Consider the following 17,399-nt stretch of genomic DNA (forward strand, 5'->3'; position numbering starts at 1 on the left):
AATGAGTATAATTCGTGTTTGCTACGATTTACTACTAAATAGCTGCTTCGCATTACTCTCCAGCTTTTTAAGGAAGGGGGGATGTTAGCAGACTCCTAAGCATTTTTACAAACAAACCCTCTTTTTTTTTCTCCTTTAAAGTCTTTCCTCTAAGAAGTTAATCAATCTTACTTAGCGTGTGTTTTGTTCCTATCTGAAGGTATGGGGGACTGGTGCAGGCCAGCAGACCTTTGGAAATATGACAGTCTTTGTTTATGTTACTAATCTCTTCTGGTTGCAGAAAGAAAACACGTACCAATACGCTATCTTAACTGAAGCATGTGTAAGCTATTGCTGGAATTTTAAGTCCCCGGGACCGTGAGAGGGGAGGGGCTTCCTGTAGCCTTCTTCATTCATCTTAGCTCGGCTTATTTATGTGGATATTAGATAAAAGTGTTTAGCGTGTTATAGGATGGAAATGTTCTGGATAATTTAAGCCACTGTCCTTTATTATTATTAAAAAAGAAACAGTGCCATGTATTTTCTAGCTCCGTGAAGGAGAAGGTGGGAGCCGCGGCAGGGTGATCGTTTCTGTATTGACGGTGCGGATTCCTTGGGCTCTAGTCCTCGGACACATTTCGTTGCAGACTGAGCTTCGCCAGTCGGTTGTGCCTAATCAGACGCAGTAATGCTTGACCACATGGTTTGATCACAATAATGGGCAAGACATCATGCAGGATCTAAAATAATGCTCTTTTCACAGAGGACGTTTTCTTTTCCTTAGAGTAATTGATATTTAATAAATGTGTTCGTCTTTATTAATGTGGTTACACCTGGTGAATTGATACTTAGAGAGCGTTTCAGCAGCGTCCGGGACATTAAGTATTCTCGAAACCTTTTTGGCAGGGCGGGTCGGACGGGGTGCCGGCAGGTAAAACAGCTGCAGCTATGAAGCTATAGCCCTGGAGGGGTGGCTCGTGAAAGGCCATTATCATCGTGTTATCAAAGAATACTTCAGTGGAAAGGCAATTTTGAGCACTCGTCCTGGAAAGAAAAAGCACGCAAACAGGCAGGAGAACAAACACCGCAAGCCCGCCTGGTTCTTGCGCGGGCCTAGTAAGAGTCTCCGTGGCTGCCAGCCTTTGCTGTGCTTTGCTTCTGCTGGGCGTTGCTTGAGCTCCTGCCCCTGGGTCTTCTGTTTCTCCGCCCTCTGTGTGACAAACCACAGCACAGACTTCTGGTTCTCCATGTGAACATTGCAAGGAAAGGTTCCGTGTCTTCTTTTCTTGCCTTGGCCCCCAATGTAATATTTATGTTTGGTTAGAGTTACAAGGGTCCTATACAAAGTTCAGATATGAATTACCTGTTAACCTGTGGAATCGAGCACAGTTCCTTCCCCTCTCATTGGCTCTGGGATCGCCCCCCAGCTTCAGAACAGCTTCTGTCGTGTGGAAACCAGGACTGGGAGTCACCAAGAGCTGTGCTTAGTGGGGTACTCACAGGTGGGACACATGGCCTGCGTCTAACTGAAAATATTGTTTTGCACGTAGCACCTGATCAACAGATGATACATGCTTGACAAATATACCTTTTGACTTAGGTTGTTTACAAATAAATACATTGAATAACTGAAGCTTACTCAGCTTATTTTCATTCTCGTGATTTAACAAGATGATGAGGGAATAAATAGCATTGATGGTGGAGCAACCAGTTATAATGTGTGGGCTATTAAGTTTCCAGCTCACTGTATTCAAGTCACTCTGTCCTGTATTTATTAAGGCCATAAACTTGACACTCAGTCACCTTCCACTTTAAATGAATGGATTCTCTAGAACCGTTTCCTCTTTTGAATTCCGTATGTCTTCATTGCTTTAGAGCAATGCCTGACCTAGAACCTCATTATGCAATTAGTATATAACCTAATCTTTCTTTTGAGAATTCCTTTACCAATGAGATTTTATGTTTTATAGAAGTGGCCCAGTAGCCTATTATGCAGGAAAAAAAACCCATCTTTAAAAATGGTTTGCTCAACAGATAGTAGAAAGTTTATTAAGTATTTTCCCTTTTGTATCACTGACACATAAAGGAACACTTAGAGGTTTTAGAGTTATTTTGGTATTGTCATATTATGAAATTTGAAATTATATGGAGCAAATAAAATTCACCACTTATACGGGGGTTTTGTGTCCCTTTAGAATCAGAATATTTTATAACCCACAGAGAACGGATTTTTAAGAAATGCCTCAATAAAATCTCCCAATTTTCTCAGGCTGTACGTGCACCCAGACTCTCCTTTCACGGGCGAGCAGCTACTCAAACAGATGGTGTCTTTCGAGAAGGTGAAACTCACCAACAACGAGCTGGACCAACACGGCCACGTAAGTGCAGCACCTTGGAGTGAGTGCACTCGGGGTGCAATGGGGAAGCCCCCCGGCGCTGCCTTCCCCCTCTCCCTCCGCCTCTCCCACCCTCTAGCTCTGAATCATCCTATGAGGACCTTCCTGTATTCATGTATTTCTATGCAAGAGGGTTTGGGGCCCTTAGCACCGTGGATTTCCTGAGACTTCAGCAACGGCTTTGCACCCACGCCAGTTAAACGAAGAGAGCATGCGTGGTGGAGGCGACTCCAGCCCGATCGTGGGTTAGACATCCGAATTCTGTCGGGGGTCTATCAGACAACACAGCATAAGAGGAACGGGGCTGAGGTGCCCCCACGGGGGTTGCTAAAGCGTGTTCTATGGACACACGCACGTGAGATGCAAAAGAACAAAAGGGTGTTATGTCCAAATAAGTTTGGAACCCGGCCAGCTACTCCCAGCATCGGAACAGCGCGCCAGCAGAGTCCAGAGTGGACCCGGTTACGCCGTCCTGGTCGTGATAAACGGGGGCCCTGTGGGCGTGTGGAGATTGGCCAGGCCTGAAGGGGTTGATTTGGTTTCGGGTTCAAGCCAACCATTGGAAATGATATCTAAATAAGTTTGGGACGGTGCTGTGTACTCGGTATACACCCCCTTATGGAGAGTCTTATGAAAAGTGAGCCACAGAGGAGTCTTGCAATTAAAAACAAAACCATTTGGTGCATCTGAGTTCATCAAAAGGTAGAAAAGGAGAAACGGGAGTTCTGAGCTCTTACCAATAGTTAATAGAACAAAAGCTACTGGCGAGGGCCTTTGCACATTGGATAAGATTGCTTTTTAAGGAACTACCTGTACTCTTAAAGATTGCAAGTCTAAGAAAATTTGGACAGACTTGCATACTTCTTTTTGATGAGAAGACTGACTTTTTTTTGGGGGGGGCCTTAATCGACACAAAGCACATTGGTGTTTCCCTAGCTGCTTTTTGGGTCTTAGACATTCTGATGCAATTATTTGCTCTCTCATCCCCTTACTTTAGGCTCTTGTGACATTAGGGTTTTGTCTCTGTTGGATCTGTGCAATTTTGAAGAATTTCAAAACATTTTCCTAGAAAAGACGGTTATATGTAGATAATAAATAGAGGTTCTAGACGTGGTTTCAGGTGGTTGGCTTGAACCTGAAACTAAAGAAGTCGCTTCAGGCCTGGCCGACCTCCCCATGCCCACAGGGGCCTGGCTTATCACGGCTGAGCGAGAGTGAGCAGGTCAACCCGTGACTCACCTGCGGCTGCCGTTCAGATGCTGGGAGAAGGTGGACCGGTTTCTGTTACTTCACATGTTGGAAAACATAGCTGACCTAAGGATGTTGGCATAATTGCCCCCTTTTTTTTTCAAAGATTGTCTCCATTCACATATTTTTTTTCAGTATTGAAAAAGTATTCACATATTTTTCAGTATTCACATATTTTTAATTCATTTTAAAATTTATAACGTATCTGAGAGACATTTCCTGTAGGCTCATGATCCCTCTTCATGTTAGCCATGTTGACATTTCTTGGGCTCTACCGAAATCTTTGCAGGGAGACATGAAAAATCTTAACGGTTCTAGTCTTGTCCTTATGCGAAGCTTTTTGAAGCCCTGGGTCTTTCCGGGAAGACTCGAAAGTTCTTGCTGAGAGCAGTGTCCAGAACTGGACACGTTTTCCTTGAGCTTCAGCCTCACGGGTGAGCATTGGCGAGCACTCAGCCGTATTTCTGGAGCTCTGGGTTCTCGTCTGATTACGAGATTGGACTTCAACAAATTGCTTAGTTTTAGGTTGTTGTTAATATCCACTTTGACTTTAAAATCTTGTTATTTAATATAACCCATTGCCACCAGCCACAGTGTGCTCTGGAGAAGACGAGGGGGCATTTTTAGGTCCTGGGCTGCTTGGCCACATCCTCTGAATGAGCCCTGACGAGGCCCCTCTTACCGACGCACTTTGAGTTTTGCAACAGGAAAAACCCTTACTTCCAGCAGTTTGTTTGGAAACACGAGGAAGCAGAGTCCACATTTTTATGGGTGTTCCTCGGCCCCGTGGGGGCTTGAGCGGAGAGTCAAGGAGCCCGGAGTCTGAGGCTCACTCTGAGGTCGGAGTGTATCTGTGTCTTTCCCAGAGGGAATTGACCTCGGGGTGGCGTGAGAAGGGGAGCCAGGACCTTCTTTAAAGGTTAGGCTTTTCCCGCTGTGTGTGGGGTTTGAAAATTCTGTCTTCTTCGTAGGGCATACGTATCATGAACGCTCAGGTATTTTCTTGAACCAGTATTTTGTCGCATTAAGGTTATTCCAGGTTTATGACTGAGCACAGATATCCTGAACTCCTTAGGATACACGCAGTGTACAAAGAGAAGACTTTTTCTTTTTAACGTTTATGTCAATGTGTCTAAAGCTCTCATAGGTTTCCATTATGCCTACTTGGGTTTAGGACCATGGAAAGGTGGCGGGCACAAAATTCAGTCCCAGTGGATGCGCTGGAACGTGGAGTTGGCTTGCGTCTCAGCACCGAGAGAGGTCGATTCCGTGTCGGTTTTCCCACCGTGACTAGCGAAGTCAACCAGCAGGAGCCCTCCCGCGCCACACCCATGCTGGCCAGGCCAACAGGGGAACCAACCATGGGTTGCAGCAGCGCTGTGTGCATTTGAACTGGGTCCTGCCATAGTGTTTGTAAAACGCCTCCCTTGAGAGCCTGCCTCTCTGCTGGGCCCTTGGGGTAGAGGGCCTACCACGTGAGGCCTGGTATGCCGGGAAAGACATGATGAATTTTGGAGATTTAGGTAGCTCGCTGGGTGTGGGGGCTGGAGTAGAGGTGGGGGGCGATGTGGAAAACCTTTCATATCCGAAAGTCAATTTTGTCACGCAGATTTCATAGTGGCAAATTAATGTATTTTATTTAAAAGTTACATGAAAAAAAATACTGCCTTGTTGACCAGGGTAGGCTATGATTTCTAAACACGGGACAACTTTTATGAGCTACGGAATGGAAGATGGCCATCACTATCACTCGTGTTTCCTTTATAACCGGAAGTCAGGAATCAGCCACATCAACAATAATAATAGACAGAGTTCACGTTTTTTGAGGACTTCCTATTTGCTATGTGATTTATAAGGGTTACATCATCGAATCCTCACCACACCCAGTGAGGTTAATACTGGTTTTGCGTTTGAGAAGCTGAGGTTGGAGAGAGGTGAGGTCACCCGCCCCAAGATTAAAGAGCTTGGAAGTAGCAGATTCAGTGTTCTAACCTAGATCTGTTTAATATCGCATCGCCTTTCTAAACTGTTTAATCCACCCCTCCCCCTGTCCCCAGTAAATAGCAATCTGTCCTCCTAGCATATAAAATTCCTTGCTTCAGAAAATGTGCACATACATCCTTTGGTCTAATGAGACTAACACACAAAAAAATGTTTTAAAAACTTGATTTAAAAATAAATAAACTTATTCTCCCGACAACCTTCCCTGCATCCCTTTAGAAAAGATACTTGAAACCCCCTGTATCATCTGCCCTTGTTTTGGTAAAATGTGACTTACAAGGATGGCTCTGCAGTATCTTGGGGAAGGGATTTGCTGTAAGAATGGGACAGGGTAGGTCCTGCTGCAAACCTGAACTTGAAACTGCAGACTTTCCAGTTCCTTCTCCCCGGATTGTAATCTGGCCCGCTGAGCAATGTCAATACCTAAACGTCAGTACTCCCCTGCCCCCTTCTTCCCGGCAGATCATTTTGAACTCGATGCACAAGTACCAGCCGCGGGTGCACATCATTAAGAAGAAGGACCACACGGCCTCGTTGCTCAACCTGAAGTCGGAAGAGTTCCGCACGTTCATCTTCCCGGAGACCGTCTTCACGGCGGTGACCGCCTATCAGAACCAGCTGGTGAGTGCTCCGTTCACGAGTTCTGTCCCAACTCAGATAAGGGCTTAGGAGGCCCTTTCATTTCCTTGGAGAGAACAGCTATCCCGGCACTTAAAATAGAAGTTCACTTTGGAGAGGGCTATTGAGCACCAGCCCCTGGGGCCTCTGTGAGCGCTGGATGACACCGTCTGGTCTGGAAGCTTCGTGCTCCGAGGCCGGCTCTCCGAGGTCCGCTGTTCGCTCTCTCACTCCAACCCGCCTCTCTTTGGCTTCTCGAGTTTCTGCTCGAGAAAGTACCTGCTTCCTTTTCCTCTTCCTGATAGAGTCTCGTAATGTACGTAATCATCCACGCACTGTTTGCTCCACAAAATGTAGGACTTGTGTTTTTCTGCTAAATTAGGACACATATTCCAGCCAACTGCCCACAGCGCTGACGCTTGGGGTAGCTTTGTGAGGCTCATTCAGCTGGAAGTTGGGGCACGTTCATTCTAGTAGCATGATTTTAAATGTCTCTTGAGAGAAACGGTAGTATGTAAGCAGTGTGTGTTTAATTGCCATCAAGAAATGCAGTTGATAACATTGAGTGATATAGTTTCTAATCTCTGTTGTACATCCCATTGAAAATGTACGCATTTTTTTAATCCATAAGGGTTAGTTCAATTCCATAAATATCAAAGTCTTAGTGAGGGCTGGGAGCCGTTCGGCGCTTCCCCGCATATTTCCTTCATTCCCGGTGGGCGTAGCCGTGGGGGCTGGGGTGACAGGAGCCTCCTGCAGTGAGGATGCCACGTTCAGAGCGGATAAGCGGTCCTTCCGCAGTCGGCAAAGACCAGGAGCAGGACTTCTTTTCCGTCAAAGACACTCCCACCGCCAGTTTGCTCGCCAAGTTCAGGTGTCCACAGCCTCTCTGGTAGGGGACGGCCCTCTGTGTCTGCCTCTCATTTGATTGGTTATGGGCAGCGGGAGTACTGCTCCCCACCTGTCCTGTTGCAGTTTGGGTTGCGAGGGAACAACTGTTGGGTGCTCTCAGGTCCAGGGTGGGCTGGCCAGCCAGAGGAGCCAGGGTGCTGGGCCTCTCAGGAAAAGCAATGCCATGACGCCGGAAGCCCAGGGAGCTCTGCTCAGATAAGGAGGTGGGACCCAGAGCAGGGCCGTGGGCAAATGCCGGGGCAGACCCCTGTTGTGTCTGTAGGGCCCTGAGTAGGTTTCCCTGTGGCTGCTGTTCTCCTTCCCTGGGAGCCGGGGCGGAGACTGCCCAGACCGGCTTCGGGGATGCCGGGGAGAACCAGACGAGATGCCGCAGGGAAACGCACCTTCGGAAACCGTGAGGTGCTCTGAGTAAGGCGTGTGGTTATTGTTGGACCATCCCTGGACTGTCCAGGGAGGATCTGTCACCATTTGCATGTTGAAATGTTAGTGGCTTATTTTTTAATGATACACGAATGCCCAAATGCTACCACACTGATTATCTTAAAGAATGAAAGCAAAATGAAAGGAGGTTTCACAGAATAACATCTAGATGCAGTTTGCCAGGAGGTAAAGGAGCCACGCTGAGTAACTGTTAGCAGGGCCTCTCACATCCCGGTTCACGGGCCAAGGGGTCATCATCTACGTGATTACACTAATAGCTAGCTAATATTGGGTCCCTGCTGTGCACGAGGAACCCTTTACAGTACGCTGTTTTATTTCATCTTCACAGTGCTTTTATGTGATAGGGACAACGGTATTTCTGTGCCACCCATACAGCTGGAAAACTGAGGCACGGAGTTAAATAGCTCATCCAGGGTGACCGTCCTGCACCCATCGGGTTTGACCCCAGGTGGTCAGTGTCCTTAACTTCTCTCTGCCTGGTGTCCTCCTGGCTTGTGACCCTGATGGACTGACTCCACGACATCCTTTTCAGAGGATTTCAACTCTTTAGGTTCATGTCATGTTCATTTTTTTCTTCTTTTCAACAAGGGCTCCCGCTTGCCCGCCAGTGTGACGAGGTGGCAGTCGTCCTAAACTAGCCGTCAGCATGGCCACTGGCACCGGCTGTGTCCAGCAGGGGCCACACGTTCTCATGGCATGACCTCTCTTGATGCTTTTTGTCCCGCTCCACTTTCTATTTAGAAGACCTTCAAATATGTAAGAGCTGCACAGATGGTACAATGAATACCATGTACTCCATCCAGATAAAAAAATTAACATCGTGCCACTTGGCCGTCTCCGCCCCAGGTCTCCCTCCGCACGGACCCATTCCCCCCTCCCTGTCATCATCTGATACTCACTCACTCGTGCTCACCGTGATGCTTTCCCTGGGGAGGCTCCCACCAGTGCATACGGACAACGAGAATACTGTTTTTGCAGCCACAGTGTCTTTATCACAGTGAAGGAAAGCAATAAGACATTCCTTAGGGTCATCTAACATTCAGTTTATGTTAACATCTTCAGGATAGACCAACAAATGTCTTTCACAACCCCTTTTCCCCGCTGAACTAGGAGCCGACTGAAGTTCATGGTTGGATGTATTCATTTTTTTTAAAGATTTTATTTATTTATTTTTAGGGAGGGAAGGGAGGGAGAAAGAGAGAGAGAGAGAGAAACATCAATATGCGGTTGCTGGGGGTCATGGCCTGCAACCCAGGCATGTGCCCTGACTGGGAATCGAACCTGCGACACTTTGGTTCGCAGCCCGCGCTCAATCCACTGAGCTATGCCAGCCAGGGCTGGATGTATTAGTTTTAATTTAGAAAAATCTCTCCACATTTTTTCTCACGATCCTATTTAATGCTGACACTAATCGCCTGCAGAAGGCTCCCTCGGGCCCCATTCTGTAGACAAAGAAACAGGGTCAGGGGAGTTAATACCGTCGCCTGGGGTCACACAAATCTGGTAAGTGGCAGGACCGTCTGCGGGGCCTGAGCTCCTCCTCGCTGGTGGCCTCATGCTGGACAGCAGGGCCGAGGAGGAAGGGACCACTGTCAGTGTTGAGGTCTAGGAACTGAAGTGGCAGCGCTGCCAGGTTCAAACAGCCCGTTTATTTCTATGCGTCTACTTTTAAAACCTTGACCGCTAGCACAGTGCCACGTGTACAATGAAATTCAAGTAAGAATTGAGCCAAAGACAGAAAAATGTAATAAAGATTGGATTTGGGTTTCAAGTCAGTTTTGAAGTCGTTTACAAATTTCATGAGACCAATCAAAATTCATGTTTAATAAACATATACGGGGTGAATAGATCCTTTGGGGGTTAGTATTTTCTTCAGTCCTATACCGTTTTTCTGAAGTCATCCTTGATTCTTTCTAGGCCTCTCTGCATCGGCTGCTTTTTCCTTATTATACCGTGTTTGTGTCCTGCTTATCTTATGGCAAACATAGAATAAAATAAATATATAGGAAGTAAATTAAACGTGTACTAAGGATGGCAGAACTATTAGAATTTTTCTATGCACGGAGTAGAGAGAAGAGAGAGGAAGAATATTTTAAAACTCAGGATCACCTTCATATCTCTGAAACTTTAGATAGGACTGTTATTTTTATATCTGTTAAAGGCCAATCCAAGTTTCCAATAGAGTTGTGAAAAAGCTTCTAATTTATTGTGGCTGGTAGTTTTATTTATGAGTAATGAAAATGGGACCTTTTTTCTTTTTTTTTTACTATTTTTTCCCTCTGGTTTTGGCGAGGAAATGATTGCATTTGTCTACATTATTAGATAAAAGCTAAATACGTTATACTTTCAACAAACTATTTTATAATTTAAGACTTAAAGGTCATACCTGGTTTTTGAGCAGGCAGGCCACTGCGGTAGAGTTGAAGTGTAGGTCAGGTTTCATTTTTAAATGCCTTTGGCCGGATCTGCTCCTGATAATTGGAGAAATGGTCTCGGAGGGCCCATTCCTCCTTGCGGCTGGGAGCCCCGCCTGGGAGCCCCGGCTGGACTCAGAGACTCGTGATGTCATGGGGAATGCCAGCCACGGGGAAGGTCCCCTTCTCTCTGGCACAGCTGCCTTGCTGTCACGCACACCTTCATCTACGGGTACAGGAGATGCTGAAAGAGTTTTTTGGTTAGGACCTGCATTGTTTTCTGCATTGTCAATTCAATGCATGAAATAAGGGGTGCTTTTTGGCCTGAATTAGCGACGTGCATGTGTGTGCATTGACACTAAACGACAGGGTTTCTTCCGTGCAAGTGCTGTCCTTGTCTATTAGTGCTTTTTCCTCGCCCGGTGGAAGACCTTGCAGCTTTTATAACGTGGTTTCGAATTCTAGGCCACACCTGTGCTTCAGATGATCAAGACTATACGTGTTGTGTTTGGTGTTGGACTGGTTTGGGGGTCCTTACCTTTGACGGGGGTGACATTGCTCAACGGTGTCACAAGCGGCAGGTATTCTAAGTATTTAAATATCCCTGGGAAAATAAAACATAATGCCTGACCTTGAAAAAGGCATGATTACCTAGAATGTTAAGATTTTGCTAAAAATTATTTTATCTTAAGACAGAAAACCAAGTGAAAATGCTTTCCATGGGGACTGAAGCTGAGTTTCCTTCGGTCTGTAACTAGAAAGAAGGAGTCAAGTTGCAACTGCTCTCTCCGGGAGCAAAGGTCAGCCAGTGTTTCCCGGTGACCATCGTTAGCACCGCAGTGGATTCCGAGCCTAGTGATAGCACGGGGGCCACCCTAGGCTCGTTGAGGACTTGAACCCGTGGCCCCTGTGCTGCCGATCCATGCTCCATAAAACCTGTTCGAGGTTGGAGGTTAATCCAGGCCCCCACACCATTTTAGTAATAAGAACTCCATTCAGCGTTTTTTCTCCAACTTTCAAAAGCAATTGCTTTCCCTGGAATTAGATCAACGGTCCATAGAGAAAGCGGATACCTGGTTATCTTCTTGCACTCCTTTTGTAAGCGGTGCACTCAAGTTACATCATTGCTGCGGCCCACTGGGGAGCCAGGTGTAGGACTTGGTGCCAGTCTCCAGACTTGCCTGTGGTTGGAAGTCGTATCAACACGTAAAGAAGAAAGTTACCACTGCTACTCCGCGGGCTTATGAAGGAGGTATTTAGGATAGAGGAAGTAGAAAATTTTCATAATGAAAATTCCAATGAAATCGGAAAACGGGTGTTGGATTTAATTTGCCTCCTAATTCAGAGTGAAGGCAGCGAGGCGTGGTGACGCCAGAGGGGCCCCCACGTGTGGGGTGTTCATTCTGCACGGCAGCTCTACCAGCAACGAGTGCAGTTGCCACAGTTTCTTTCCAGGGACAGGGTGGGTCAGAGGTCGCTCTCCAATTACAACAGAGAGATAATACCTTCTATCCTTTTAGTTTGTATGTATACTCCAACAAAGCTTCACACGGTTCACATTTTAGAGGGATGATGTAAAAGGACTTCTTTCCAAGTCCTTGGTTTTTCTTTATTTGTATTTTATTCTGTTATGTACCGGTTTGGGGTGTACAGTGTAGTGGTGAGACAGTCGTACCCCCTACATGGTGTTCCCCTCGGCACTTCCAGTCCCCAGCGGGCACCATCCACGGTGATGTTACTATAATATCATCGACTATACTCGCTTTCCCGTGACTGTTTTGTAACCACCAATCCGTCCCTCACAGTCCTTCCCCCTCCTCCACCCAGCGCTCCCACCCCCCACCCAGCTCCCACCAGTTTTCTCTCTGTGTCTGTGAGTCTATTTCAATTTTTTTGTTTAGTTAGTTCTTGAGATTCTGTATAAAAGTGAAATCGTATGGCATTTGTCTTTCTCTGACTGCAGAGTCCTTAGGTTTTCCAGCAGATGCATTTATTATCTGCCATTGTCTGCAGAAAATGTTATTCATTGGTAAATCCATTTACTTTTTAACTTTGCAAATGAGCTCGTGATGAGTAATTGAGCTTAAAAGAGGCCTTCACTTGATTGCTTCATCTCCCAGCTCCAGCTGGAGATTTCCATCTGGGTTTGGCTCACCCAGAACATCTGGACCACTCCCGGAATGGGATGGCACCCTCCTCCCTGGAGCCCACCACCTCAGCTGTGGCCAGCCGAGTGTCCCTCTGCCTGCTCCCTGCGATCTGAGGCCCATCAGGGCAGGGACTGTGTGTCCCTTATTTTTGTCCCACCCGACGTTTCCCAGAGGGTGTGATAAGTAAGTAACCGGTCTCTCTTAACAATCTGTCCCTGAGTTATGGCGAAAGCTGTTTCATGAACTATAAAGCACTTTAAAAACATATTTTACCTTATAATTATCCAGTAGAAGGAAGCACAGCTCCTGTCTTTGAATTGAAAGTCTTGGTGGTGTCAGTAATCTTGGAATATAATGGTTGCTTGGGCTCTAGAAGATGTTTATAAATTTATTTCAAACAAATAAAACTTTTCCCCTTCATCTCAAAAATGGACCTTCAGAAGTAAGTCCTACTCTGAAAGGGCGGCTCCCACCGGCTCCCACCCCTCTGGGCTCCGTGGCTGCGTGTGAGGGGAGGTTCTGGACAAACTCCTGATGGTCACACCTTAGAGGCCACCACCAGGGTCCCCGCCTGTTCCTTTTCTGCGTCCGCCCAGTGGCTGTTGCTGTCAGTTAAGAACAGATTTCTGACTTACCTAGTTTTGTTCCTTCCCTGCGTTCCATTTTCCATGAACTGAGCTGCAAAGGAAAGTAGCAAATTTCTTTTTGGCTGCTCTAGAGTGAGTGTTCATGGGCTGAACACGAGCACTTCTCAGGCGCTATCAGGTGCCCTCAATATTAATGTTATCAAAGCATCGACCTTGTAACTCTCCAGTGGTCCCGGCAGAGAAATGCCAGTGTGGGAATTTCCGCTGTCGGGGAGGTAAGTAGCTTCTTTGCAGCCTGTACCAAAGTTAGCTGACATCAAGAAAACTTGAAAGAGGAAATAAACGCCTTTCTTTTGTGTTAACAAAAGCCATTCTTTAGGTGTTAATGGCTTAAAGTGAACAATAGATACACTGAGATCCGAGGAAGAGTCGCTTTCGGTGAAACAGCACATGAGAATGTTTTGCCTTGTGCGCTCCCCACCTCGAAAGAGAGGGACACGCCTGGACCTGCCACCTTTTTCCCAGGCCGAGACCGTTCCGTGCACCCCTGTAAAGATTAATGCGGGCTCTCTTACTGATGTGAACGAGCTACGACTCTCTGTAAAGGCGTCTGTGGTTCTTTTCGTCAGTTCTCCTAGGTGCCTCTCAGCTCTAACACTCAGAAGTTCACCAGCCAAGTGTCATTTCATCAGTGCTCCCTTTATTTGTTTGTTTGTTTTTCTTCGTTACCTGATTTGTTATTCTTGGACATGCAATGCGTGTGATGTAATGGAGCTTTCCCCATTAATATTAATACTGTGGGCACCATGGCTAGTGCAGTATAGATACTCAATACTTCAGACCGTGGTTCTTATTAGCACGTAATTTTTTTCCATGTAACTGAGAGTCTGTAAATAACATCGCAGGGGTGGACAGCGAAAGGCCGACTCATCTGAGTCTAATTCAGTAAATAGGAAGGGCGTACTGGGGTGCATTTATATTCTGAAAGCTCTGTAGCCTTTATTTATGCCATGTATCTCAAGATAGCATTGAACGTGAAGCTGTTCTTGGCCGTTTAATCTTCCTTAACCATCATGGTGTCCACATGTGCCTATGGTATTAACGGATGATGTTGCCAAGTCAGCGTGAGGCAACGGTCTCGGTTTTATTCCCCGTGCCCCACCGATGCTGGCCCTCTGGACAGCTCCCCCACTGCCCATGGTGCCCCAGCGTGCCGTGACTCCCCAACACACTTCACACGGCAGCCACGCTGTGCGTGAAAGGCCCCCACGCCTAATTGTCTCTACCCACTGTCCTCCAGCCTATTCTCAGACACCTCCTTCTCTCTGAGGCCTTCCCCGGCCATCCCAGCCCATGCCTTCCCCGGCCATCCCAGCCCACCCCGCCCACCCTTCCTGTGAACTCTCTAGCCAGTGCGACCTTTCTCACGATCCTGAGAGACACTGGGTATTCTTGGGGTGCCACCGCGGAAAATGAGCACGCTGTCTATTTCTGATTTTATTTCCTGGACCTCAGAAATGATAATTGTTGTGTTACGCATTCTTCCCCTTCCAGATAACCAAGCTGAAAATAGACAGCAACCCTTTTGCCAAAGGATTTCGAGACTCCTCCAGGCTTACTGACATTGAGAGGTAATGAGAATTTTTCTGTTTACTTTCTTTGTCCAGATAAGATAAAGAGAAGAGCGAGTTTGTAAGAACACACTCCTTTCAACGCCAACGAACTGTAACCTCACTGTATATAATCTCCGTGTCTCTGCCCCTTCCCTTCTCCTTGTGAACCCTGTAGCTACGCCCGTGCTTAAGTTCTGACAGCTGCTGCGGCTGGTCGGTCCTGTGCCGTTTCTGAGTGAAGTGGTCCCTTTGGTCGGGACATTTATCCCGCTGTAAAAAGCGGGGCCTCTTTGTTATCAAAGACTCAGTCCTCTTGAGGATACTAAGCACCATGTCTTGAGTGGCAATCTGCAGAGGAATGGAGTCCTGACAGCCTTTGCCTCTGAGCTGGAGGTACTTGCTAACACGGAGAAAGGCAGTCCGGGATTTTGAAATAAAAGGAGATGGAATTTAATTTGAGGCACATGTCTGACCGGGCACTTGGACTGCTCCTGCTTAATGGGAGAGATGTCAGATCTCGGGACGTTTATGTGGACGAGTGACAGTCCTGTGCCTGGGACTTGCCCCGCTTTTCACTTGATTCGAATGGTCCAGTGTGAGGCCGTCTCTGTGTCCAGTCCTGACTGTGTTGGGATCCGTGGTTGGCCCAACAGGAGGGTCAAAAAGTGTGCTTTTCAGAGACAAGGCATTTTTTTAGCATGATCATTGGCATCTCTTATACATACTGTGTAACTTACTAGATCTGTGTTGTGTATGTAGGAGAACATTTCTGTTCTACTCTGTTAGCCAATTTCAGTTATGCAATAGTATCATCAACTCTGATCACCCTGGTATACATTGGGTTCTCAGACCTTATCCATCTTCTGTGCTTATTCTTTTGTGTGGCCTGAAGTCCCTATGGGGGGGCGGGGTACCGAGCACCAGCCCTCTGTCTGGTCTTACCTCCAGATCTTTATATGACTTTCCTACCAGCTGCCACACTTGGCCATACTCTTCGCTCGCTAGCTTCCACGTGATCCCTTCTTCCCAACCTGTCTCGGTAGCTCAAATTTTTAAAAAATCACATGTTTTAGCAACACCTGTCTGATCCTCCCTTCAGCCTTCCCACGTGGCAGAGCATGGTGGGGTGGCTTTGATTTGGGCGAGCAGATATAGAGAGGCTCAGTGGGGAGACAGAGAAGCCAGCAGGAGAGGCTGAAAGTTGGGTGGGAACTGTGGGATTTGAGTAGAAAAAAAAGATTCCGTGGTTGGAAGGCTTCACGAGTACTTGGGAGGTGTTCAGATTGTGGGGAGAAACGAGCTTGCGGTTGAAGATCCGTCACAGAAGCGGAAAAGGCAGGTGGGCAGCTCCCTCATTAGCTGGGTCATGGCCGCGCACATCAGCCTGGAGACCCAGCTCGGGGAGAATGTGGTACCAGCGGTGTGAATAACCAGTGAGTCCGTGTATGGTCTGCTATCGAGAGGCATGACCTTTTCCAGCTATTTCTGGAGTGCCGGAGGCTCTGCTTCAGACAGGGCTCGTGGTGCAGACGGGATCAGAAACAGTGAACCCTCCTCAGCATTAGTCAGGCGTCACGCAAGAATGAAGACGGTGGCTCAGTGGGGGCGGGGGGGGGGGTGTGCGCCTTCATAGTGGACATCATACCTCCTCTCTCAGCTCCAGGGTGCCTGTGTTCTATTGGGAGACAAAGTCAAGGGTTCGAGTCCCAGCTCTGCCTTTTGCTGGCAGAGGGATCCTGGAGAAGTCATCGAACCTCTGAGTCCGTGGCCCTCATTCTAGAAAATAGAGAAAATACCCCTGCTTGCTCCACAGGTTTATTATGAGAACCAAGGAAGGTGGCATTCACGAAAGGAGTTGTAAATGCAGGCTCCTCTTGTTAGGAGACGAGCATAGTTTTCGTCCCATCCAAGTCTCCTTCTAAGAGCCTGCATAAACTACACCAGGAGTAACACTAGCCCTGTGACTGCGCATGTGCTCCAGAGACAGGAGTGCCCAGGCCGACTGCCCGTTTAGAATGACAGATGGGACGAGGCCTGCGACACACTCCCACTTAGTGAAGCAGCATCCTGATTTCGGGGGCCACATGCGTGCACCCCACGCCGAGTGGCTTCCCGCGGTTGGAGGGCCAGGAGAGCATCTTACGTCTTGGCTGAGTGTCTGCAACGTGACCCGAGTCGTGTGAAATCGGCCAGGGTTTGGGATTTCATTCCCAGGTATTGAAGTCTGAATTTTTCCCTAAACAGCCTTTGGGGATGGGACAAATCAGATCAATTGATCTTTAGAGACCTGCAGAAATTAAATTAGTCTGGAGTCAGTTACTGCACTAAACCATCTGGTAATTGAATTGCTCCTTGTAGCTGATTGAAAGCAGCCCCGTCTGTAACAGTACAGGGACGTCGTCTCCAGCAGGGAGCTGAGGGGAAAGCACACGTTTTTATGACACGATGACAGAATTGGCACTTTTCTAACCTAATTGAATAGGACGTTCGAAGTATGTGACCTCAGCGATCTCCAGTTTCCGGGGCCAGATTTACACCGACCTCGGGGCACCCAAAACTAACATGCTTGTGGGGGGTCTGCCTTCCTCCTCCAAGCTCATCCCTCTGAGTTCTGCGACCGCACCAGCTGGTGGGAGACCCCGAAAAGGCACGACGGTAGTGCTCCTGCTCGTGCCCGACTGGGCTCCGTGTGGACACTGAATGTCCCACCTGCTCCGTGGGTGGCCTTGCTCCCCAGCGACAGCCTCTCCCTCGTTTGTGAAAGGAAGTCGTTCACCAACCACAGTAGAAAGAACAGTACTGGAGTTTTGATTGCTCTTGTGTTGAATGTATAATAGTGATCTGGGGGAGGCATCTTCCCAGAGTGGAGATTTCCTTCCAGAAATCTGCCACGTATTTGTCTTTTTACTGAAATCGATTCTTAAGTTCTCTAGAAGTTTTGGGATTTTCCCGTGTGTAAGCCCCCTGCACATATTTTCTTAGGCACACAGTGAGGTCTGTTAGAGCCGCACTGTCCAGTTCGACGGCCACCGGCCATCAT

At 47.5% G+C, this 17,399-nt stretch overlaps 1 protein-coding gene across 1 annotated transcript in view; it reads left to right on the forward strand.

Annotated features, from left to right (window-relative positions):
* Window positions 1-17,399, forward strand: part of TBX20 (T-box transcription factor 20) — a 45,276-nt gene that overhangs the window by 6,566 nt on the left and 21,311 nt on the right. The window contains exons 4-6 of the mRNA XM_028526048.2: window positions 2,249-2,357; window positions 6,087-6,245; window positions 14,301-14,377. Coding sequence (XP_028381849.1) covers window positions 2,249-2,357; window positions 6,087-6,245; window positions 14,301-14,377 — 345 coding nt within the window. The remainder of the gene's footprint in view (window positions 1-2,248; window positions 2,358-6,086; window positions 6,246-14,300; window positions 14,378-17,399) is intronic.

Source organism: Phyllostomus discolor, chromosome 10 (genome assembly GCF_004126475.2).
Source record: "Phyllostomus discolor isolate MPI-MPIP mPhyDis1 chromosome 10, mPhyDis1.pri.v3, whole genome shotgun sequence".
In the NCBI taxonomy this organism is placed as follows: Eukaryota; Metazoa; Chordata; class Mammalia; order Chiroptera; family Phyllostomidae; genus Phyllostomus; species Phyllostomus discolor.